The sequence below is a fragment of the Marasmius oreades genome, chromosome 5 (genome assembly GCF_018924745.1).
Source record: "Marasmius oreades isolate 03SP1 chromosome 5, whole genome shotgun sequence".
NCBI classification, from domain to species: domain Eukaryota; kingdom Fungi; phylum Basidiomycota; class Agaricomycetes; order Agaricales; family Marasmiaceae; genus Marasmius; species Marasmius oreades.
Window position 1 is genome coordinate 2,628,953 of NC_057327.1, and position 21,374 is coordinate 2,650,326.

Below are 21,374 nucleotides of genomic sequence, written 5' to 3' on the forward strand. Positions count from 1 at the left end.
TTGGTCGTGAGGAGGATAGCAACAAGGGCCCTTGACTATCAACCCTTTTGGACGCTTGGTTTTCCTTGTTGTGAGAGTGAGATGCTCCCCAATTGAAGTGTCTCCCTCTTAGCTCAGTGGTAGAGCGCTTCACTAGTATGGTATGTTCGAATAGCCCTAAGATTCTTACGATGAAGAGGTCAGTCGTTCAAGTCGGCTAGAGGGAATTTTTATCTCAGTCTTCTCCAATGCCGATACCCCGAGAGTTCTCGTTTTTATCGCAATTCTCTATCCCACTAACCAGGTTACCCGTGCGTGTACGTGTACGAGATTTAAGAAAAGTTATTGTTATTATTATCGCCTATCTATGCCACCAGACAAACCGCGAAACGTTTTACGGTCCACCCGTTTGTCATTTCCCCCCTGTTAAACTCTGAGTTGACAGCCGTTCTGAAATTGGATATGTACTATGGACTAGTTCTCTTCCCGTGCCAGATACTCAACTTGCGTTGAAGAACGTGCCGAAAGACGAATATACCGCCCTCGAACGTGGTCGTAAAATTCCAAGAGAATTGTACTAAAAGTATTACCGACGCGCGACGCCCTGGCCCTGGACTGCCGTACTGCCGCAACGACCGAGTCTGAACGAAGCTGAGCGCTGAGAGCGTCATTACACACAGAACTTGGGATTTGGATTTGTCCATTGTTTCCCCTAATAGCGTCATCTATCATATACAACTGATATCAAAGGGGTTGTGCGCCGCTGACGTTACTGTCTATTACCAGAACATCTCAGACATGTGGTACATAGATGACTTGCGACAAAAGAAATCGGGGTGATGACTTTCGACGTCACATTAGAAGGCACATATGGGACCACGATTGAGCGGCTGACTCGGTGACCGTAAGGACTGCAGAAGCGAAACCGAGGACGGTGAATACGGCTAATACGGAGAAATGGGCAAGAAAGGGGGAAAGAAATAAAAGAATATTTACCCGCGAGGGACTTCGCATTTTCCGACGATAAAGAAAACATAAACATATCACGCAATGCTGATGCATGGCAAGCTCATAGATTCGGATGACGAGCAAAGTATCGCGTATATCGCGCTGTCATAACGTGTAAATGCGTATATGTGTACAGAAAAACCTTTTGGATTTTGATTGATGATAACTGGTATGCGGTGGGTAACGGTCATGGCCATAGTTATAGAACATGCAGTTGAATGACATTGTCAGAAAATATGCGTAGGAGCCAACGGTGAAACGATGAGAGTGGTGCCGGTTTTAGTATTGAATAGCATTGAGCGCAAAAGGAAAAACGGACAGCGATGAATGGGGGAGAAAACGGTATACAAGAGGATTGAGGTATTTTCACAAAAAGAACTTGAGGTATCAATGCCAGTAAGGATGCCCAATAAACATGGGGGAAAAAGAAGAATCTCTATGAGGGGTGTGTTTTTGAATGCGAAGATGCAGAAAGCAAAGAAAAAAAAGTTGGAACATGCAGGAATAACTTAACGCTTTTGTGCGGAGCCGAAGGAGTTGGGGGGGGGGGGGGGAGAGGAAGGTCACCTCCTACTTTCCCTATCCAACAGCCCACTGCGTCCATTGCCATAACCGGGAGCCAGAACGCCTACTCCTGTACCCATACCAGCCAGCTCATCAGCGCGGAGTCGGCCCCTGAACTTGTTAAATTTAGGTGGAGGAGAAGAGTTCCTCCGCACAGATGGTCGGCCTCGGCTGTCAGGAATCGGTGGATGAGGTGGTGAAGGCGATCTCGAACACGAGTCATTGTCACTATAATCGTACCCAAAACCGAGGCGCCGACGAGACGGGGATATAGGAAGCGTCGGAAGTGCAGCAGTTAGGGCTGCTAATGATAGTTTGGGCGTAGACGGGGAGGATGTAGATGAAGTGGATGCGATTGGTTGTTGCTGCGGGTGGTACTGCTGTTGCGTGTACGATTCGTGTTGGTGCTGTTGGGTTTGGAGTAAAGAGAAATAGGCAGGAAGGGAAGCGCGGTTTCTAGTACGTTTTGACTTTGTTGTTATAGTGGCTGCGGCAGTAGTGAAGGGGATGTCGTCTTCCGAATCGCTAATGATGGATGCCGTTGTACTTGGCACGCTTTGAGAGACTGGAAGCGCTTTTTGAATGGACGGGTTGTTTGTCCCCGAAGGACGACGTGCGTAGGAAAGACGGCTGGGGAGGGTCAAGTCGTCGTCGGTGACTATTGTGACTGACGAGAGGGATCTCGATGGCGAGGACAGCGAGGAGAGCTCGTCTTCGTCGTCGTCGGATGAGGAGACGGAATAGCATGAATATCGACTGCTGAGTGGGGGTACATCACAGTCTGACGAGGATAATTCTGAGGCGTCCTGCGATCTGCATTCATCGCTACAGAATGCTCGACTGAAGTAATATTTAGTAGCGTTATGGTTTCCAAAGAGCGTGATAGACTAACCTATCATCGAGCAAAGGACGACCACAAACTATACAAGAATCCTCAAACATGGTGGGAGCGCAGGTGAACGAAGCATGGGGAGGAGTGGTGGTATGAGCTTATATAGACACACATGTCACACACCTTTTTTGAGTCAAAGTGAGATCTAAATCGTAACGCCCCCCTTTTGACTATTTATCCCCAGCCGGTAATTCCATTTTTCTTTGGTCACCTAGTCACAGCACGTGCGTCCACGCGGCCGATCCCAGGGTCCTTCCCCCCGTCCCCCGTTCTCCCATTCCCTTCCCGTTCCCGTTGGTGCCAATCAGAGTTTTGGGAGGATCGTCAGTCAAATGTCACCAAAAGTCATCAGTATACATTATGTTTTCCGCGCAAGTACCTCGGATCGGAAAAACGAACCCAACGCGAACGCCGAGAAGCCAGTGCCGCTCGGGAGGAAAGAGCAAGGGACCTGACAATCCCAAGGAGGTATGTACCCACGGGCGTGCAATAACCAGTGGCGGTACATCCATTCATTCATCGCTCGATGGTTCCAGGGTGTAAATACGCATGGGTATCGGCATGCACGCCTCGCGGGATCCAGTGACGCCAGACGGTTTTCTTGTCTTTCCCAGATAATAATCAATTACAGCAACCTGTGTCACAGATTGGACGATTAGTCGGTTTTAAACTGCGCAGGAACTAGGTGGAAGAAGGACGGGTATGTGCAGTAATACGAATACGATGACGCCTCCTAGCAAAACATTCTAGAAATCACTCAGCCACTGCTGTAAAATGAGACTGCGCTCGCAATCAACCTTTCCCAGGACGTTGGAATGGAAGAACAGCATATCGCATCACTAAACTTCGGTAGCTTCGAAATGATCTTCACTTCGTTCGTCACATTGATCCCCCTTCACACCCCCCCCTCTCGAGTCGAGACGAGTCATTGATCCAGGTTTGGGGTCATACGTTATGTGACAATCAATATAGGTCTGTCATAACATTCCACTGTTAGCTACAACAACGGACCGAATCTCCAGACCACCGAACCACCGAGTCATCAGAGTAATGATGATCTCCTTCCTTTCCCATCTCTAGACCAGAATCTGTTTCAAAGTTCTAGAATCTCCAAAGAAAAACAACTTTAAACACGTCCAGGTCTCAATTCGAGGCGCGACACTCGGTAAATCGGGTGTCAAAGCAACTTGGAGCTAAGGGCAAAGCGCAATTCAATCTTTGCTGGAAGGATGTGATGTAGTGGATGACGAAGTTATTTTGTCCTCCCTACATATTCAGTTCATTTTTTTTACTCTCGGTAAACAAGGGATGCATCGAATTGTTGTGATGCGTGGAGCTGATAGTTTGCGAAACAAAGATGGATTCTACCACAACAATGAAGCGAACATGGAACAGCGGGGAAAGAAACCCGTGCGTCATTCTGATCCTTCTGAAATTAATAACTCTCGGAGGTGTTTTGTCGACTCTCCGGTCGTGTTCTAGCGAGTCAACATTGGATGTTGACTTGCACGGGCGTCGAACGGTAAACCAATGAGCACGGCGATGGCAAACAAACGTGTTTTCACTCCAGTATAATTTCAACAATTAAAGTCCGAGGACAATCTTTAATTGAGTATAACTAGGCGAAGGGATGATCGATCAATTGAAAGTCAAGAATCAGAAAAACTAGACGGAAGGCAGCATCAGTGAGAAAAGAATAAGGAGTTGAGGGACCGAGTGCGTTGACGACTCACGCGCACGGGTCGCGACCTTCAAACGTGGGTTCGCGATAACGGGTCCTTGGCTCTCAAGGACTTTTTCATGATTCGCAGCATCATGCCAAGTTTCAAAGTCAAAAATTAATAGATCAACGTTGGAAAATTTACATGGGAGCGAGGAGGAGGCTCAGATGATCTTTTAAAAACTATCAATCACTGGATATACGGTCGTGAGAACAGCAATAAGCAATCGTATTCGGCTTGTAAAGCAAGCCACAAATTCTTCTATTGATTACGCTTGCGGCACACCGAGTGCCATTCCGCAGTTCTGCACTCGTCGAGCCTTTTCAGGTTGTTTATGTTATATTCGTACGTCGGACGCACCCTAAACCCAGACCAACTCGGTTCAAAAAGCCACAATTCCGAGATTGGAAGCTCGAGAGACCGAGAGCGGTGAAAGCTCAGCTTTCAGGAGAGGGTGCCTAACTACACCCACAAATCCAAATCAGGAGAAGAGGAGGGGTTATTAGTACCGTTTCCGGGACTGGTAGGGTGAACGAACGATAAAAATAGGGTTGTAGTACCGTTCTGGTCATGTTGCTGGTATTGGTAGCGGAGATTGTGGGGAACCGAGGGTGCCACAAGCAATAGAAATAAAAAATCCATGGAACTTGAAGTGAGGTGAGGGAGGACCCTCTAGGTCGCCCGTGAAAAGAATTCAGATTCGGAAGGGCGCCGAACAATATCCGAATAAATCCGAACATCCGATTCCAAACGTGCGAAGGGACCAAGGAAAACTGTGTACGGCACGGACGACGGACCCGTTTCAGTAAGGTCGTCGTCAAAGCCGAGACCCAAATATTTGACGTCGTTCGATGCCACCGGGACCGCACTGAAAGCAAATAAAGCAAGGCAACTTGTTGAGGAAGCGAAACTGCCCTGGCACTCGCTGACCAATGTAATCCCAACAGCTTCTGACTAAAAGCCTGTCCCCAGGCGGACATTCGGGAGGGTTCGGATGTCCCGAAGACGCGATAGAAGATAACGTTGTTCGATGAAGCGAGGCCCTTTGGTACAGTGTCCATGGCTCGACAAACAAGTGACATGTCAAGCCCAAGTCTGCTGTTGAGTGTCAATCCAAATTCAGGCCAGTAATATGAAAACCCCAATGAGAGACGGGAGGCGAGAAATTCGAGACTCGATGTCACCTATAGTGAGATGAAATTGAAAGAGTTGAAGTGAAGTGAAGTTGGGTACGCCACTCACTATCAATGCCACCTCATTAAGAACGAACTAGACATATGGGTGGAATGAAGAGACTCATACCTTTCAGGTGTTTGACACACTCCGGTAAGACCAAAGAAAAGCAAGAAACGAAATCTATTCCAAGGCGCCCTCCGTAAGTAATTAATAAAATAAAAGAAAACAAAAAAGAGCGAAAAACACAACCGTCGAACCTCTGAAAACGAAGACTAAAACCCCTAGCCCATTCTCTCCATCAAGGCCCTTCGTTCGGTAACGGAGGTAGAGACGGAGATGCTTCCCTCTCTCCGAGTCCAGAACCCGCTCTTTCATTTTCCCCTTCCACTTGCACCTCTGTCACTGTCAATCCTTCCGCCTTCTCGGTCCCTACCTCACCGGAGGGCGTAAGAGAATCTTTCCTCTTTCCACTTCCAGACAGTAACCCTTTCAGTCTCTCGCTTGTGTTCAGGGTAACACCACCCACGCTCCTCTCTTTCTCTTTCAATGGAGCAGGGGGTGGGGTTCCGTTCACTCCTTCCAGTACCTCGGCTTTAGTACCGCCATCGCCATCCACTTGTGCTTGAGCGGCGGTGACATCCTTTACTGGAGGAACGGGAGATGGAGGGGCTTCGAATTCTCTAAACCCAGAGCCCGACGCAGAAGATCCAGTCCTCTGGAGTGTACTGGGACCGGGACTACGAACTTCTTCTGCCTTTGTCTCCGTACTAGTCGTCATCGTATCCAAAGGTGTCGGCTCTTCTACTTCCGTAAGACCAAGAGCCGAATTTGAACTTTGAGAGGAAACCCTTCTCGTTTGCGGTTGCATTGAAATGGAGGTAGACCTCAATAAGCCTTTCAACCTCTGACTCGCACTCGCAGGGGGTGCCGGTGGCGACTTGGTTTGTGGGTACGGATGTGGGGGAGGTGACATTGGGAACGACGGAGAGGAAGGAACCTTTGCTCCCGGTAATCGTTTTTCTTGTACCACAATCTCAAGCATATTACTCAACCCCCCAACGTTTTTCAGTGCTGACAACCGGGAGTGAAGGTATTTTGCGTCTGCTAGTAGTCTGACTTTCGCGCCTTCCCCTGGTAACTCGATCTTCCCGTACTCTTCTGAAAGTCTATGATTGACTGCGGCGAATACTTGACTCATGACGTCCTCTACTACGCCACTAGAGAGGTATCGTGACAGCACTTTGTGGAGTGTCACGGTTTCTTTGACGAGGAGTTCCATGTAGTCATTTACCACTACGGAACCAGGTGAAGTGGACGAGGGCTTGGGTGGGGTTGACCAATCGACGGCCTGTGTAAAGTTAGTGAGGGAATCCCGAAGACGAGAACGAAAAGTAAACAAAGTCGTGCGAACGCAACACTTTCTCCGTGGGTGGGGTGAGAGGAAGTACAAGACACGGAAGACCGACATCGCAATCAAGGTACCAGCGGGTGTAAATGACACAAAAATCAAGGAACAGGTGTCATAGCGGAAAACGTGAAAGGGGAATCAAAAATGGAAGGTAGAAAGGTAAAAAAAAGGGATTAACGTGCCTGAAGACTCTTGATATGTGCGGAAAGTCGGTCGCCCATGATCGCTATGAGTTTTGCGTGAATCTCGTTTTGGTGTACTTGGTAGTCCTACAAGGTGGCCATAGTCAGTGATCAAGAAAGGAAATAGCACGGCCGGTGTGACACCCCCTTTCAAGGAAAACACAGGAAGTCCGTAACATTCGGGCTTCGGGATACCGAAAATCCCTAGTACTGTGTAGAACTAGTGGATAGGTCCACATCAAACATCATGTAGCGCGCTAAACGCAAAGCAGTTCCGATGGCGTATCAGCCCAGTCTGGAACCGTCCAAGGGGGCGTCACAGGGCGCAAACAAGGATTCTGAAACTCCCCAAAATCCCACCAAGTGGGAAAATTGGGGAACCCGTAGTTGGTCGTGGAAAGATTTCGGTATTCGGTGACAGAAAGTGGAACAATCAAAAGAAACAAAAGACAACGCTCTTCCAAAACCAGATCATTGGATTCTTGCGTTATCATGGCAGTCGTGCCAGTTTGAAGGAAGATAGACAAAAGACAAACTCACCCGTTTCACCTTGTCGAATTCAACCAACATTACCGCTTGTTTCTGGCTCAGATACCTTCGAAACATCTCTCTTACGTACGGAATAAGCGCTATCATAATCGACAACGACTGCGACGCAAGCGCTGCAACTCATAAACGTCAGCATCCACTCCCAAGCCGGAGAACGCACCCACCCAAATGTCTCGCTGTGATATTCTTCAGACCTGCACTCCTCATCGCCCCCGCCCCAAGCACAACTTGACACACCCTCGAATTGAATGTCTTGAGAAACTCCATTGTCCGACTCATCACGTCCGTCGTCAACAACGAGATATTCGGGGGTAAACGCATGTACTCAGTGAGCAGAACCAGGAGGTTGCCCGTGCATGGAACCGTGTAGTAGGTGTGGTTATCAATCCGGAGGTATTTCGTTGTTTTTGTCGGTTTGGAAGTGGAAGAGGTCGGAGTGGGAGTGTTAGGCACTGGTGTCGATGTAAAAGAGGGAGAGGAGACGAAAGCAGGTTGCGACGTATTCTCTGAAACTGTAGATCTGAATGTAAGTAAATCCCCGTCCTTCACAGCCGCATCGATTATTATCTTGACGACGGCTTGCACGTCCTCGCCCACCTCCTCAGAAGCATTCCAAACTTCGTCTTCCACCGCTTTGGCTTGTTGTGATAACCGAGATTGATGGAATGAGTTGAGCCACTGGGGAAAAGTCAAGTACCAAACATCAGTCTTGGGTCACAGAGACAAGTAGAGTGAACACTCACCCCCTTCGCAACGCTCCCAAGCCCTCCTCTGAGCGCCACAACCATACACTTACACCGGACCTCGCACTCGACGACAAACCCGTGAGTCTCTCGGTACATCTCCACAAATTCACTCAACCCCAACTCCATCAGCCTAGCTGTGCTCGTTGTTGATGTGAATTCTGAAGCAAGTGACGTATGTGCGAGAGATGTAAAGGATGTGAGGAGAGAATGGAGGTCTTCTGTTAGCGTGGAGATGGTCTCCGTTGTGAGATTGAATGTGGGGTGTCTAAAAAGTGAAAAGTGTAGGTGAGCAAGGGAAGAAAGCGACGAGGAAATTAAGACTTACAACCGCTTCAAGCACTCCAAAACCTCCCGAATTACTTCACTTTGAGTTTGTAATGCTTCAATGGCACTCAGAACGTCCGAGTACGTGCCGCGTAGTCGCATCATGAAATCTGTATGCGACGGTGTCGATTGTAGAACGTCCCTGTAGACATGTATGAGCGTAGAAGGCAACAAAAATAATATCTCGTACCCGTTTTCTTGCTCAGACTCCTTCTCCTCAAAGTGTTTCCTCACCACACTTTTCCCCAAGTCACCCAAAACAACTTCACTCCAGCTCAACGTCGCCTCTTTCAATCCATTCGTCCGTATAAGAGCAGAAAATTTCGACCCAAGCAAGTCCTTAAACCCTTCTAGCTCTATTCTGCTCCGCTTCCTTCTCGTCAAGATGAACGCCGTGAAATCGTCACGTAAAATCGAGACAAACTCGTCAGACAGACGCGCAGCGATCTCCATCGTAAGAGTCTGTAAATGGGTTGGTAAAGCACTGAAAGCATTGAACGATGATAGCGGTAAGGTCATGTTCAGTTTCGGTTTCACTTCAATGAGCTCCTCTTCGTCTTCTTTCACGGACTCCAAAGAAATGGAAGGACCTTGAGACGATGAACCTGTTTTATTCCTGTCCTCCCACATACTCTCTAGAACACCCACAACTTCCAAGGCTTCCTCCCACTTTCCTTGACTAACCGAGTCTCTTGCTTCACCAGTCACTCTGACAACTTCTTCCAACCCCTTCACCCCCTCCTCCGCAGCTCCCACCTTTCTCAACTTCTGTTCAATCCTGACAACCTCCAGCCCTCTTCTCGCAACGTTCTCGTCCACCTCGGATAGCATGCCCCGGAGACGAGTGATTTGCGAGAGACACGTAGTACTCTCTGAATGTAATGTCTGTAGATTCGAGAGCGCGGTGAAGAACGACGAGGAACGGAGGGTGATCTCATGGGACAGGTGAATTTCCAGTGTATCGAGATAATGAGAAAGTTTTTCGAGGAGGGGTGAAGTTTGTGAGAGTGAGCTGGGGTCTGGATCTCCTTCCTCTGATTCTGACACCGTTGCGAAAGTTTTCGGGTCAGCGAGATCGAATGAAGGAGAGAAGAATATTTCTGGGATCGAGTCAAGTGATGGTTGAGATTGCAACTGGGTGAGGAGCCCGGGAAGAGGTGTTCGTGAGTCTGGTTCGTCCTCACCGTCGACTTGAGATGTAGATGCGGTTGGCTGGGATTGTTGCCTGCTAGTCTCAAACTTTGCATATTCTGGTGCAATGGCGCGTAGATATCCGTCAAAATCTTTCCGTTTCACGCGAGGCAGATCGGCAGAGGGAATACTCGGAAGTGAGCTGTGAGCTTTCGGAGGTGCTTGTCGCTTATGCGGGTGGTTCAGTACCGTCGAGATTGCTGAAACGGAATGATTGTTTAGACCCGAATACACCTGCTTGAACAACTCACCATGAAAACCATCTCTATTGCTACTCCATTCTTGCGGCAAAGAGCCTAGTAAAAGGTTGCTCGTCGATGCGGAAAAGTTGAGATGCAAGTTCAACGGCGGGTTGTTTCCTGCTGTCACGTATGCATTATTGTCGGTCGTTCCAGATACAGATTCTGGGCCCTTTCCGTAGTTGAATCTATAGTTATAACCATTTGCAAGTACAGTTATGGGAGTTGTAGGATCCGGTAATGTTGCAGTAGGCGAAGCTGGTCGAGACTCGGTGGGTGTTGATGACATGTAAGTTTATATAAGAGTCAAGAACGGGACGTGTGTAGGCGCGCCTAATAGCAGGCTTCCCCACAGTACTTTAGTTTACGCATAACTATCTCGCTCAAGTCTACGTCTAAAGGCTGGCTCCATTCACTTTCTGAGGCTTTTTGAATCTCCTCTGCAACGCGTAAATCATTTTTCCAAACCTAACAGCCAGTGCGTCAAAGACCCAGGGTGGAATCGTGGAAACAGAGACAAACGAACTCACCACACTAAATTCAAGCCGGTCAACAAAATATTGCCTGTGCAGAAGACGAGATAGAAGGCGAAGGGGAGTTCGGCACCCATTATCACACGCCAAAATTCGTAGGACTGTAAACGTTGAATAACCTTACATTGGAGAAGTCTGTCCGGACTTACCGTCCACAAGCCGTAAACGATTCTCGCACAGAAAAACGTAATAATCAGAAGTATCCCATTGACCAGCTGAAAGGCACTTCCGGTCTGTTTTGTTTTATCAAGGAACCTATTCTTCTTCAGATATAAAAACAGAATAGTGAAAGCAAGAAGAACGAACCAGTGGATGTTGAGAAAAATCGTGCTCCTGTATGGAAGGATAAGACGGTCGCAATACTATAGATGGAGTGCAACAGCGTACGTTTCCCAGAGTAAAGATCTCGTAGCAAAATAACACAGGTACGGTGACTGCAGGAATAGTTTTCAATGAAAACCCGGCCTTGTAAAGGCATCGATATCACTCACGAAAGCAAACGTGTAAATCAACAAACAGGCCAATCCATGCAAGACGAATCCCAGTTCGTCCGCCAAGATCAGCTCATTCAATGTGTCCCATAGAAAAAAAGCGACCGCAATAGCCTGGAGCGTACCAACCCTATCGTCCCACCCATACAACTTATCCTTCTGCAAATCCTCTACTGAAAGGTACCTCATAGCGAGCAGAACGACCGTGAACGCGTGTAGTTGCGAAACAACGTGCATGTGCCATTTCTGTTTCCTTGTGATGGTTGAGTATGTTGTAGAAACAAGAGAGCTAAGAATCGGGGAAACAACGAGCTGGACAAAGGTGAATATAATGAACCAGTTTATCAAGGTAGGAAGATGTGGAGGGAGCTTTTCTAGGTTAGCGAACAGCGCGATTGGGGTAAGAGCCCGCGACAGAGCTGGAACACCAGGAAGTGCGAAGGTTGCCATGCCCGTCGTTGGACAAGCAACGCGGCAGCCCCTGTGAACTGAGCACTGAGTACTGAGCGCTGAGTTGAAAACGGGCCGAACAAGCCCTTTAACCCCGCAACAGAACGAAAGCAAAAAAAAAAACCACATCCTTCAGATGACTTTCATACGTTCGATACTTCAACTGCAGCCTATAGTAGGCTGGACATAAGTTTGGGGAAGGACCACGTTGTGTGGGTTCGTCAAATTTCGACTATTTTTACGTTCACATCGTGTCTCTCACAAATCCTAGCGCACCAAGTGAACTCGCTACTAGTGCCAGAACTCGCCTACTCTCCCCTTTCTGAACATCCTTCAACCTCTCTAGATCATCATGCATCTCCGGATTTCCAATGATCTCATCGGCATGCGCCTTCAAGAACACATTTTGCAGCGCTTGAACGGCCTCAAAGTCCTGATGAGATAGTAACCGTTGTATCGTGGCGTTGATGAAAACCTGCATGTGCGCCAGGGTTCCAAGAGAGCGAATCTCCAAATCCAGGGCAGAAGGAGACAAAGTTTTCGCATATGCGAAGAAAGATTCGTCTAGGAAAGCGGAAGAATTGGGACAAGGATCATCAGAGCAATCAAAAAGAAAGAAAAGAAGACTGACAATCTCCGTCTGCTTTTTCTGCCACGAGTTTTTCTAGGAACACACTGCTGGATTTCGCCGCGGCTTGTTCCAATCTTCTCTTCTTTTCTTGCTTTGACGCGCTCTCCGTTGAGTTTTGTGTGACAAATCGTTGTTCGACACCAGGGAGTGTAGGCAAGAAAAACGGCGCCTGTTCTGGCCCCTTCGGAGGTTCTTTTGGTTTATTCCGTTGCTGTAAAAGTAAATGGTGTGTCAAGAAATCGATTTTAAGGATATAAATATGAATATGAAGTCTCACCTGGATTACCTCTATATTAAGCAAAGTCTGCCACTTAGAACGGGGCAACAAAGTAAGCGTAATAAGGTCCCCGTCGAGTCGCGGTGGCGTCGAGAATACATCCCCAGTCGAGTTGGTTACGCCCACAGTAAGTGGCTGCAGGGCGTCGAGATCTAGAATCCCCGGTCAGAAACTCGCAGACTCCGAAGCTGTGTTTCCCCCCTACCTTGATCCTCTTCTCCGACACCTTGCATCGACGGAAGCTGAACATTGGCCACCTCTTCCTCGGATATGCCTTGAAGAGAAACTTCAGCAAATTGTGCGCGATTAGCCCTACGATATCGGTGAGTATCGGAAGAAGTAAGTACATGTTTGATCATACCACAAATACACCCCCACACTATCTACATGCGACGTAGCCAGGAAATCACTCGTAGGAGAGAACGACACACTCGACGCTACACTGGAGGTTTTGAAAGCATCCACCAATCTACCGCTGGGTATATCAAATGTCCGGATGATCGAATCCAACGAAGTGGTAATAAGCCACCTCGAATCTGCAGAAAACGTCTAGGTAACGCGGGAAAAGGGGAGAACAGACGTAATAAGTAACGATAATTGGGACGTGTTGCAAAGGAGGAGGAGGTACTTACCACATCCAAGACTCTCCCTCGGAACCCTCCAAGCTCCCTAACAACTTTTCTCGTCTCAATATCCACTATACGTACGACCATGTCATCACATACGACAGCCAACAACCCGCTGTCACGATGAAGTACAAGCGATACTGCGGCTGATGGTAAGACGAGGGTATGGTCTAGTTTGGCGGTGTGGAAATCGAAAAACTATTGAATAAAGATTCATCAATTATGTACTTGGTTTTCAGGGGGAGGGACATACGTTGACAGTCCCATCAAGCGTAGAGGCGATAACAACTCGATTCAGCGCATCAGATGCCAATCCAGTAACCGAACGTTCTCTTTCCTTTGTAGTGGCTTTGTGAGAAGCAGGACCAACTTCAAATGTACGCCGCCGAATTCCGGATTGCATATTCCACATATGAATCGCCGCCGTTGAAGAACCTGCCAGACCAAAGTTTCCGCAAGCTGTCACACAGACTGCCTGCACGTTAGAAGTGTTGGTTTGGATGAACGTAAATATGAAGAGACGGCAAGATGTGACAAACCTTCGCTGAACCAACAAGGGGGACACGGCCCTTTCCCTTCGATTTAGCAGCTTCGGCAAAACTAAAACTATATTTCCCGAGACGCTTTCCTTGCATAGTCCAAGTGCGAGCAAATATCTCATCCGTATGTGCCGTGAGAATGTCATCCCAATCCTTAGAACGAGCAGATGAATGGGATATCGCTATCGCTGCCGGGAATTTCAAAGAGCCGACGGGGACTGATTGTGACGAGGCCTTTTTCGACAGAGAACCTATATAAAAGGTAAGGCTACAACTAATCATAGGTTGAGTTTAAAACCATATAGATACCTTGCGATAACTCGAAGGAACGAGAATCCCGAACCACTGAGGTACACCGTAAACTCCGATCCCTCGACGCTGTCATGATTTGTTTTCCATCATCACCATAATAACTAATTAGATGTGGGGGGGCAGAGTGTCCTGAACGGAATTTCAGTAGGCGAGGAGCGGATGTCGGTGAATCGAAAAGCCATTGCTATCAATTGGAAGGTCAGTGGGAGCGCGAAGCAAATATTGGAACGGATTCCAGAAATAGACGGACCTTAACGCTGTTATCTTCGCCGGAACTGATGAGTACGGGCTGCCCCGGTACCCATTCCAGTGAACTGATGGCACTGTCATGGGCACCATGCACCATGTGAAGAAGACGACCGCCTGCGTTTAGATCCCATAGTGCGATGTGACCCAACGAAGAGGCTGAGGCTAGGATTGGTTCGCCGTCTGTCAAAATCAGAAGGACTGGATTCAGGAATATTCTAGTTATCGGTATGTATTTGCGTACCACTCCGGAAACTTAACGACCGTATACCTCCCCCCGTCATGAAGATGCGCATTAGACGCTCGTCTGCACGCACATCGTAAACTGAAATCTCCCCGGAGGAAAAGCCAATGCCCACCACATCAATCGCAGGAGATTGTGTCATGGCTGTGATCGCACTCGTGCTGGTGGAGCTGACCAGTCGAGAGGCAGGGAATTTATGTATACAAGCTCTGTAAACAGAATCATTCGTAAGAAGTTCAACGAACAATCGGAATTGAGGACGGACTGCGACTGTATGTTCCATAACTGTAGATCTCCTTCACTACTGGATACTAGGATCTTGTTGACATAGGTGGCCGGGTGGAGAATTAGAGTAGCAGTGAATCCGTTATCGAATTGTATCATGAACTGAAAATCTTCAGTAATAAGCTCAGCCACTCGATCGTGGGTGGCTAATACAACAACTCACCCCCGCCAGTAGTATCCCAGCAAAGTAATCTGTCTCCAGTTTCCGTTAGAGCAAGCAATCGCGATCCAAATATCGTGATGAAAGAAAGATTTATTTCGACAGGATTTGATACGCGTAACATCTGGAGGGCGTTAATCATATGGTCAATAAGACGAATGTTATCTATACCTCTCTCCCTCGCAGATATTTGACTGCATGACAACCGGTGGCAGCCCACACAGCATCTCCGTCCATCGTCAAACATGAAATCTGTTCTGAGACCCCAGGACCTATGAATATCCGTTGGCGGTGCAAGGGTATGTGGAAATTTGACGAGATGACCCTGTCACGTACCAACAAACAACAAATCCATTTTCGCACCATTCCACAGAGCCCAAGACTTTCCAAGACAGGTTAAGATGTGTATTCGTGGTCCATCGATGGCTCCTTTGTGAGAACGGGTTTGCAAGACGAAGGGGACGTGATTAGTGACGAGACCAAGGGCACGGAATGGAACGAAAAGTCTGGATTCTGTGGGAGATCTTGTGGTTTTCTTCGGAGATTGACGAGCCTTTTTACGAGGAGGTGCAGGGTCTTCGGTCGTAATAGACATGGTTGCGAGCAGAGGGAGGGAGCTCCTACAGCTTTGCCCTCAGCAAGAAAAAATTGATAGAAAGGTCACGTGCAGTCTTTACTGTATGAAAGAAGTTCTAAGGAAGCACTCTCACTACCACCACTGTCAGCTCACTCCTGGCCCTCTTTACTGAGCATGCTCATTACTGTTTACGGAGTCTTGGTTCCCATCGAATCCCACCTGAAGGCTATGAATGGTTAGCCTGTGTGACTTCAGCATTTTACTCTACCATGATTGGTTGCTAGACCAGCCATCCATCTGCCAATTATCAAGGACGTTGGGCGCAATCTTATTGACGATTGAGGGTCGTATTCTATTTCCAGACGTCTAACCGCTGTGATCTTCTGATCGCTCAGTGCCAACCCACTTGTAAAGCATGTCAATCATGTACCCGCACTTGATGAACATTGACAAGTCCGTTCTACGGCTACTTTAAAAAGCCATTGAACACACATTCCACATTCCACTTTGTTCTTCTCGATTCGCTGGGCGATACCTGTTCTCTCCGTTTCTACCTTTCTCTTAGATTCTTCTCGCGCAATGAGATTATCGATCTCTTATTTTCCGCTCTTTCTCGCATTGTGTCTGGTAACCGATGCTCGCCGCTTTATTCATCGTAGGTGAGCCAAAACCTTACAAGTGGAGTCTGGATGAAGGCTTAATGCGACCTAGTGAACTCGTTCCCCCTCCTTCATGCGTTTCTCAAGGTCAAATTCCAGCGAAATCAGATTCCAACATTCCACCTGTTTCGCCTACCGCCAACTCGAGTGAAGGTACTCCACCATTGCCTTCGGGGAACTCGACAGTTATTCAAAACTCTACCATCCCTCTCGACGCGAATTCAACCAACGCCACGAATGGCACTCCACTATTCCCACGTTTCTCTGGACTCGGCTTCCCGTCATTCCTCTTGGGATGGCAAGATCTCTGTCTGGCTAGTGGAGCAGACATTGTCGGCATTGACTCTCCCTGTTTTATCGGAAACACTCGCAGTTTAGACGCATTACTTGCGACTGCTGATCCTTGCGCTCAGCAGGATGTTGCGGACGCAATGATTACCTTCGCCAAAAGCAAAGGGATTGTAAACCGTGAAGATCTAATCGGTTTCGCCGTTGCTTACCGAAAGCAGCCAAGGGAGGCAGTCAGAATACTTGGTATCGTCCCAGCCACTCCATATTGTTTGAGAGCTCCGATCAATCCAGAATTGATTGGGGTTATCAACGCACAGTCGGAAGGCGTCGTTATTGGAGTCTACGGTGGTCCTAACTATCCTATCATCAAATTTGGTGCCCGTGAGTTTGTTACACAGGGCTGTCTTAGTGATTAATAAAACTTACGAATATTCCTAGCTGGTTCGTGTCCTTTTGGGGCGCAACCCGACATCTCTTCCTGCACGTGCGTTTCAGGGAAGGTCGTTTCTTCCGGTGGCTCTTCAGAGTCGTCCGACGGAACTATTAGCACCGGTGGTAGTGGCGAGACCAACTCGACGACAACAGATTCTAGCGCTGGAACGTCGAATTCTCCGGATGCTGGCTCTAGCACCGATGGGACCTTGAACTCGACGACAACAGATTGTAACACTTGCATGGATACTGGCTCGACGACGGACAGTTCCAATTCAACAGAGACAGATCCCTCTACGGCGTCGAACTCTACGGATACTAGCTCGACGACAGGGTGTTCCAATTCAACGGGGACAGATTCCTCTACAGCGTCGAACTCTACGGACATCGGGTCGACGTGTTCGAATTCGACAGAGACAAACACTTCTACAGGTGGATCTACCGGCAACTCGACAGAGACCGACTCAACAGGTGGCACCGATTCGACCGAGACAGGAACAGACTCAAACGGTTCGATGGGGACGGACTCTACAGATGGTGCTGATTCGACGGGGACCGATTCGACTGACGAGAATTCTCCTCCCAATGTGCCTCCCAGTGGTGATAACACAGGTAGTGCTGGAACAGCTCAAGCCTCACAGGCCGCTTCCACACCGACTGGCGACGGTAATTTTAGTGGAGATGTCAATGATCCTAACGGACGCTGACATTGAAAGTTGGAAGTGGGAAACAGGTCTCGGTTGTACCATTCATTGTTAACTCTAGACAAAATTACCGTAATGAGATATATATGTGGAGCTCGCCTACATTCATCTGAGATCTCAGTATGCAGAATAAAAAGTATCCGGATACTGCAATACTGTAGATAACTGGCTGTTCTGATGCTCTGATCCCTTGGGAACCCTAGCTGTTCTATTATATTATATTCCTTTCGTACTTTACAGTAGGTACATCTGGGAGTTACTTACTTGGAAGCTCGAAGACTCACTGGTCAGTACTATCAACTTCACCCGTCTTAGGCAGCGTTGAGTTGGCCTTCTGAATCGCCATCACGTGGGGCACGGTGCAGGTAGCGCTGATAAACCGGTAAGGCCGGCGCCTCTGGGCCTGAACTACCACCGCCCTCCGGATCAAAGCAACGCGTTTCGTTCGTTCGTGCCAACCCATCTCAGGCGTTGCGACATGCGAAGCTATAAAACAATGACCTCTCGATCGTTCTTCATCTTTCTTGACCTCTTACCATCATCTTCAACTTTTTCCGTTCTACTCTTGACCACCTTCGATATCAATCATGAGCGCAACTGCTCACAGTTCTGAATCATATGAAACCCGCCCTAGCGAGTTTGCTCAGAGCAGTAGCGGTAGGGCCGTTTATCGTGTGGTCACTCATCTTACTCATGTATGAACAGTGTCTATGGTCGGAACTATCAAGAGCGAGATTACTTCTGACGGGCTTGTCAAGAGCGGTGAGTAGATTTCTTCATCAGAACGTTCACGATATGGCAATTGCCTTATGCTCACGATACTTAGACGTATTGAATAACTCTGAGACTCGTCCAAAAGAAGACGCTTTTGGCGAGGAGAAGCAGGTCGCTCACGATGATCCCCAGGTCTCTCCAGATTCACCCACCGTGGAAACTGTAAACGGCGAGGTATCAGGAGAGATTGTTCCACCGTTAGGACACGTGCATAACCATTACGGCGACCCCGAATCTGACCAAGATGACGACGACGACGACGACGATGACAGCGACGACAGCGATCCCTACGCTCTCGCTAGTCGAATCCGCTCTTTGATTCAAACCCTGGCCTCGCGATCCCGCCCAATCCCTGATGTAGATCGTTCGTCCGCGCCTCAAATTCCTGAACGCATCCTTCGGGATAGTCTCACCGGCCAACCGGTCCCATTCGTAGACGCCGCGTTTCTCTCCGATACAGAGCTCATTGCAAAGCTGAAGAATGCAATAATCATGAATGGAATGAAAATTACTACTGGATGTGGAACAGGCAAGGGCGAGTCTGTCTTGACGATGACCGAGGGGGAGAAGAAGAGCGTTTGGGCTGTTTTAGACAGCTTCAAGGCTCCACCTGCTCATCACTGGTGTGCTGATCTTCCAGACCGCCTCGCTCGTATAGGAGATGCGCACGGATTAGATACCCTTCAAACCTTATCGCCTACCTCTGTTATCTCGGATGACTCCAGTGTCATGATGTGCTTCCCTCTCATTCCCGTTCACGATTCAAAGGTCGAATTAGCAAAGTCAAGTGTTGTTTCCATCTCCCCAGTTGGCAACGGGCATTCAAAACTGAAGAAAACACTCAAGAAGTACAGAATGTACGTAACGTTCGGGAATAAAGTCGATAATGGGAATGTGGAGAGCTCTCGCTCGTGGAAGTTTTGGAAAAAGAAAGGAACCTTACCTCGCGGCGCCTCTTCTGCCTTGGAGCTCAACACTATTCCACCGGAAGACCATCCTACGCTCACGTCAAACAGCCTACCTTCACTTTCACTCCGTCCCAACGTTCTACCCAAGGCCGACGTGAAACAACGAGTTTGGATGCCTTCGACAACAAATATGAGCGTACAGGCGCTCTGGTGGGGCTACCGAATGTAACTATCCATTTCTTTGCCTAAATGTCTTCCACGCGCTCACGTGCACTCTTACTTGCAGATTTCTGCCTCCTCCTGTACTCTCTATCCTCTCCGACGAAGAAGTTGAGGCTACCAAACGTGTAGCCTTGATCACGGCAGCGTTGACGTGGTTCTTTGGCAACATACCAGTAAGTTTTACGCAACTCAACTTTATCCTGAATGTCGACAATCCGTTCCAGGTCACTGCCTTACCTCCGCCGATGCAGCCAGCGATACTTATGCTCCAACAACTGTTGCCATACCTCGGGTATATTGGGACATTCATTAGTTGGAGCTGGGATTCGGTTAGGAGCTTTGATACTGGCAAGTTCTGTGTTCCTTATTTCCAACGGCCTTCGTCTCATCACATGCTCACAGGTAACGGTGTCATTCTGTCTGCGACATGGCTCCTCCCTGTCGCTCTCATTCCTGGAACCTGGGAGCCTTACGATTTTCCCTTGAAACAGGAAAAGCCAGTTCAAGAACAAGTATCCTCACAGGGGGACGGGACGGGACTGGACCAAACGCTGGAATTTGCATCACGACACCCGCTCCCACCATCATCTGGTGCTTTAGCGTCGTCTGCTTCCTTGGTTTCCTCCCGATCTGGTTCATCTATTCTGCCGCCTGCATCGTCTGCGACAGGGTCGATCGCTCCAGCAGCCATGCCCAGATTATCAACACTCGCACCTATTTCACAACCATCAAGCTCGGCTTCATCTTTCGCGGTTACCACTCCTCGTTCGAAATCCCAGGTCTCATTCGCTTCTGTAGTTAAGTCAACCCCCTCTTCCGGATTCGATAGCCGCACTACATCGACACTTGTGGGTGATCAAGAAGCCTCTCACCCATCTCTGGAGCTCTCCAATGTTTTTTCGTCGGCTTCAATTCTTTCAACAGCTACCGGTTCTGTAATGACCTCTGAACGCTCTTTACTCACCACCACCGATAGGACTGACAAAGGATCTGAACAATCGGTCTCGGTTGAGATTTCCGAACGTCCTTCTCAGTCTAAGGACAGCATGAGTCCGTCATCCTCGTCATTGATGATGTCGCCGACGACTGCACATGCAGCTGCGAGGGCATCTGAGGTGCACAATGAGCTGGAGGGTTATGTCGAGCAAGATGTGTTACAAAGGAAGTCCAAAGAGGTGGAAGACAACGATTTGGAAACGAACGAGAAGCCAGAGCAAGACACGGGTTCGGAGGGAAATGAAAATGCGGCGGAGAAAGTCGAAAGTGTTGAGAAGAACATCTCATCTGCTCGTGATATACCTGCCAACTCTCATGATAGAACTAATGTCGAGGCCGATGGAAACGTCGTTCAAACGGCAACTCATGCTCAACTTGCGCCCTCGACTCCTGCTAAAGTTGCTGCCAACGATTCCCGAGTTCCAGAAACGATGAGCCCGAAGAACGGGAAGGTAGCCGAGGGTGGTAACGTCGTTCAAACTTCTATCTCGGTCCCGACTGTCAAGATAGAGAAGGAGAATGTCTCACTATCGCCGGTCTCTGAAGCAATTCCCGTAACGCCGACATATTCGAAGTCCAAGTTGGCTGGCTCTTCGAACGGTAATGCTGGAGATGCACATTCGCCAAGTCAGATAGTGACCAATGGGGCTATTGACAAGAAGGAGAAGAGAAAGAGTCGAGGGATGGCTGTAATGGGTGGACTGTGGAGGTTGTTGACTGGAAGTGGTAACTGATGGGATTGGTGAAATATGACGGTTGGTTTACCTCTTCGGACGTTTCGATGCGTTTTCACTACATTCTCTTCGGTTTGTATGGACGATGTCTGACTGTAATTAATATTATGTTATGTGGGGATTTCCTGGTTTATGGTCCGTCAAGGGCGTGCCGATTGTCGGTCCTTGGCTTGGTGAACCTCTTTGAGATTATGAGGAAATTCAACCCACCTACCTTAAATCCCCACCAGGGTTCATTGCATATTTCAGCCGATCAGACGCAGTATTGACGAGTGGCGTACGGCCTTCCTGAACTTCCTCGGTG

General features: G+C 48.4%; 6 protein-coding genes and 1 non-coding gene across 9 annotated transcripts; 3 read left to right on the forward strand and 4 right to left on the reverse strand.

Annotated features, from left to right (window-relative positions):
- Positions 1–102: 102 nt before the first annotated feature.
- Positions 103–206, forward strand: E1B28_008994. The gene has a single exon. It is a non-coding gene; the product is annotated as a tRNA-Thr (tRNA).
- Positions 207–1,041: 835 nt separating this feature from the next.
- On the reverse strand, positions 1,042–2,509 carry E1B28_008995 (uncharacterized protein). Its single transcript, XM_043153843.1, has 2 exons — positions 2,444–2,509; positions 1,042–2,391 (listed from the first exon to the last, which is right to left on the reverse strand). The coding sequence occupies exons 1-2, from the start codon at positions 2,491–2,493 to the stop codon at positions 1,551–1,553; spliced, it is 891 nt and encodes a 296-aa protein (XP_043009128.1). The 5' UTR covers positions 2,494–2,509; the 3' UTR covers positions 1,042–1,550.
- A 3,129-nt stretch (positions 2,510–5,638) lies between these two features.
- Positions 5,639–10,268, reverse strand: E1B28_008996 (uncharacterized protein; the record flags this gene model as incomplete). Its single annotated transcript, XM_043153844.1, has 8 exons — positions 5,639–6,688; positions 6,931–7,017; positions 7,471–7,592; positions 7,644–8,157; positions 8,223–8,490; positions 8,551–8,691; positions 8,740–9,940; positions 9,992–10,268. 8 exons carry the CDS (start codon positions 10,266–10,268, stop codon positions 5,639–5,641), a joined length of 3,660 nt encoding a protein of 1,219 aa, XP_043009129.1.
- On the reverse strand, positions 10,268–11,484 carry E1B28_008997 (uncharacterized protein). The gene is made up of 5 exons (XM_043153845.1): positions 11,004–11,484; positions 10,900–10,946; positions 10,819–10,845; positions 10,662–10,767; positions 10,268–10,613 (listed from the first exon to the last, which is right to left on the reverse strand). Exons 1-5 carry the CDS (start codon positions 11,451–11,453, stop codon positions 10,506–10,508), a joined length of 738 nt encoding a protein of 245 aa, XP_043009130.1. The 5' UTR covers positions 11,454–11,484; the 3' UTR covers positions 10,268–10,505.
- A 162-nt stretch (positions 11,485–11,646) lies between these two features.
- On the reverse strand, positions 11,647–15,460 carry E1B28_008998 (uncharacterized protein). 2 transcript variants are annotated; one of them, XM_043153846.1, is made up of 15 exons: positions 15,110–15,460; positions 14,945–15,045; positions 14,777–14,897; positions 14,594–14,723; positions 14,329–14,537; positions 14,089–14,267; positions 13,836–14,022; positions 13,527–13,777; positions 13,241–13,462; positions 12,994–13,185; positions 12,723–12,910; positions 12,567–12,673; positions 12,362–12,513; positions 12,085–12,295; positions 11,647–12,017 (listed from the first exon to the last, which is right to left on the reverse strand). In XM_043153846.1, exons 1-15 carry the CDS (start codon positions 15,366–15,368, stop codon positions 11,698–11,700), a joined length of 2,829 nt encoding a protein of 942 aa, XP_043009131.1. In that variant the 5' UTR covers positions 15,369–15,460; the 3' UTR covers positions 11,647–11,697. The 2 variants fall into 2 exon arrangements, with proteins under 2 accessions (XP_043009131.1, XP_043009132.1); XM_043153847.1 differs by having other exon boundaries at positions 14,945–15,460.
- Positions 15,461–15,477: 17 nt separating this feature from the next.
- Positions 15,478–17,582, forward strand: E1B28_008999 (uncharacterized protein). Its single transcript, XM_043153848.1, has 3 exons — positions 15,478–16,009; positions 16,062–16,681; positions 16,739–17,582. The coding sequence occupies exons 1-3, from the start codon at positions 15,930–15,932 to the stop codon at positions 17,437–17,439; spliced, it is 1,401 nt and encodes a 466-aa protein (XP_043009133.1). The 5' UTR covers positions 15,478–15,929; the 3' UTR covers positions 17,440–17,582.
- Positions 17,583–17,841: 259 nt separating this feature from the next.
- Positions 17,842–21,199, forward strand: E1B28_009000 (uncharacterized protein). 2 transcript variants are annotated; one of them, XM_043153849.1, is made up of 6 exons: positions 17,842–18,093; positions 18,142–18,198; positions 18,263–19,343; positions 19,405–19,513; positions 19,565–19,688; positions 19,743–21,199. In XM_043153849.1, the coding sequence occupies exons 1-6, from the start codon at positions 18,024–18,026 to the stop codon at positions 21,068–21,070; spliced, it is 2,769 nt and encodes a 922-aa protein (XP_043009134.1). In that variant the 5' UTR covers positions 17,842–18,023; the 3' UTR covers positions 21,071–21,199. The 2 variants fall into 2 exon arrangements, with proteins under 2 accessions (XP_043009134.1, XP_043009135.1); XM_043153850.1 differs by having other exon boundaries at positions 17,842–18,198.
- Positions 21,200–21,374: the final 175 nt, after the last annotated feature.

Coding starts and splice junctions, on each gene's coding strand:
- E1B28_008999 (XM_043153848.1), top strand. CDS start 15,930: ATGAGATTATCGATCTCTTATTTTCCGCTCTTTCTCGCATTGTGTCTG. Junction 16,010..16,061: donor CGCCGCTTTATTCATCGTAG/GTGAGCCAAAAC, acceptor AATGCGACCTAG/TGAACTCGTTCCCCCTCCTT. Junction 16,682..16,738: donor TATCATCAAATTTGGTGCCC/GTGAGTTTGTTA, acceptor GAATATTCCTAG/CTGGTTCGTGTCCTTTTGGG.
- E1B28_008997 (XM_043153845.1), bottom strand. CDS start 11,453: ATGGCAACCTTCGCACTTCCTGGTGTTCCAGCTCTGTCGCGGGCTCTT. Junction 10,947..11,003: donor TGATTTACACGTTTGCTTTC/GTGAGTGATATC, acceptor CTATTCCTGCAG/TCACCGTACCTGTGTTATTT. Junction 10,846..10,899: donor AGATCTTTACTCTGGGAAAC/GTACGCTGTTGC, acceptor CCTTCCATACAG/GAGCACGATTTTTCTCAACA.
- E1B28_009000 (XM_043153849.1), top strand. CDS start 18,024: ATGAGCGCAACTGCTCACAGTTCTGAATCATATGAAACCCGCCCTAGC. Junction 18,094..18,141: donor GTTTGCTCAGAGCAGTAGCG/GTAGGGCCGTTT, acceptor ATGTATGAACAG/TGTCTATGGTCGGAACTATC. Junction 18,199..18,262: donor TGACGGGCTTGTCAAGAGCG/GTGAGTAGATTT, acceptor CACGATACTTAG/ACGTATTGAATAACTCTGAG.
- E1B28_008998 (XM_043153846.1), bottom strand. CDS start 15,368: ATGTCTATTACGACCGAAGACCCTGCACCTCCTCGTAAAAAGGCTCGT. Junction 14,724..14,776: donor CTGGGATACTACTGGCGGGG/GTGAGTTGTTGT, acceptor TTATTACTGAAG/ATTTTCAGTTCATGATACAA. Junction 12,296..12,361: donor TTAATATAGAGGTAATCCAG/GTGAGACTTCAT, acceptor TTACTTTTACAG/CAACGGAATAAACCAAAAGA.
- E1B28_008995 (XM_043153843.1), bottom strand. CDS start 2,493: ATGTTTGAGGATTCTTGTATAGTTTGTGGTCGTCCTTTGCTCGATGAT. Junction 2,392..2,443: donor CGTCCTTTGCTCGATGATAG/GTTAGTCTATCA, acceptor ATATTACTTCAG/TCGAGCATTCTGTAGCGATG.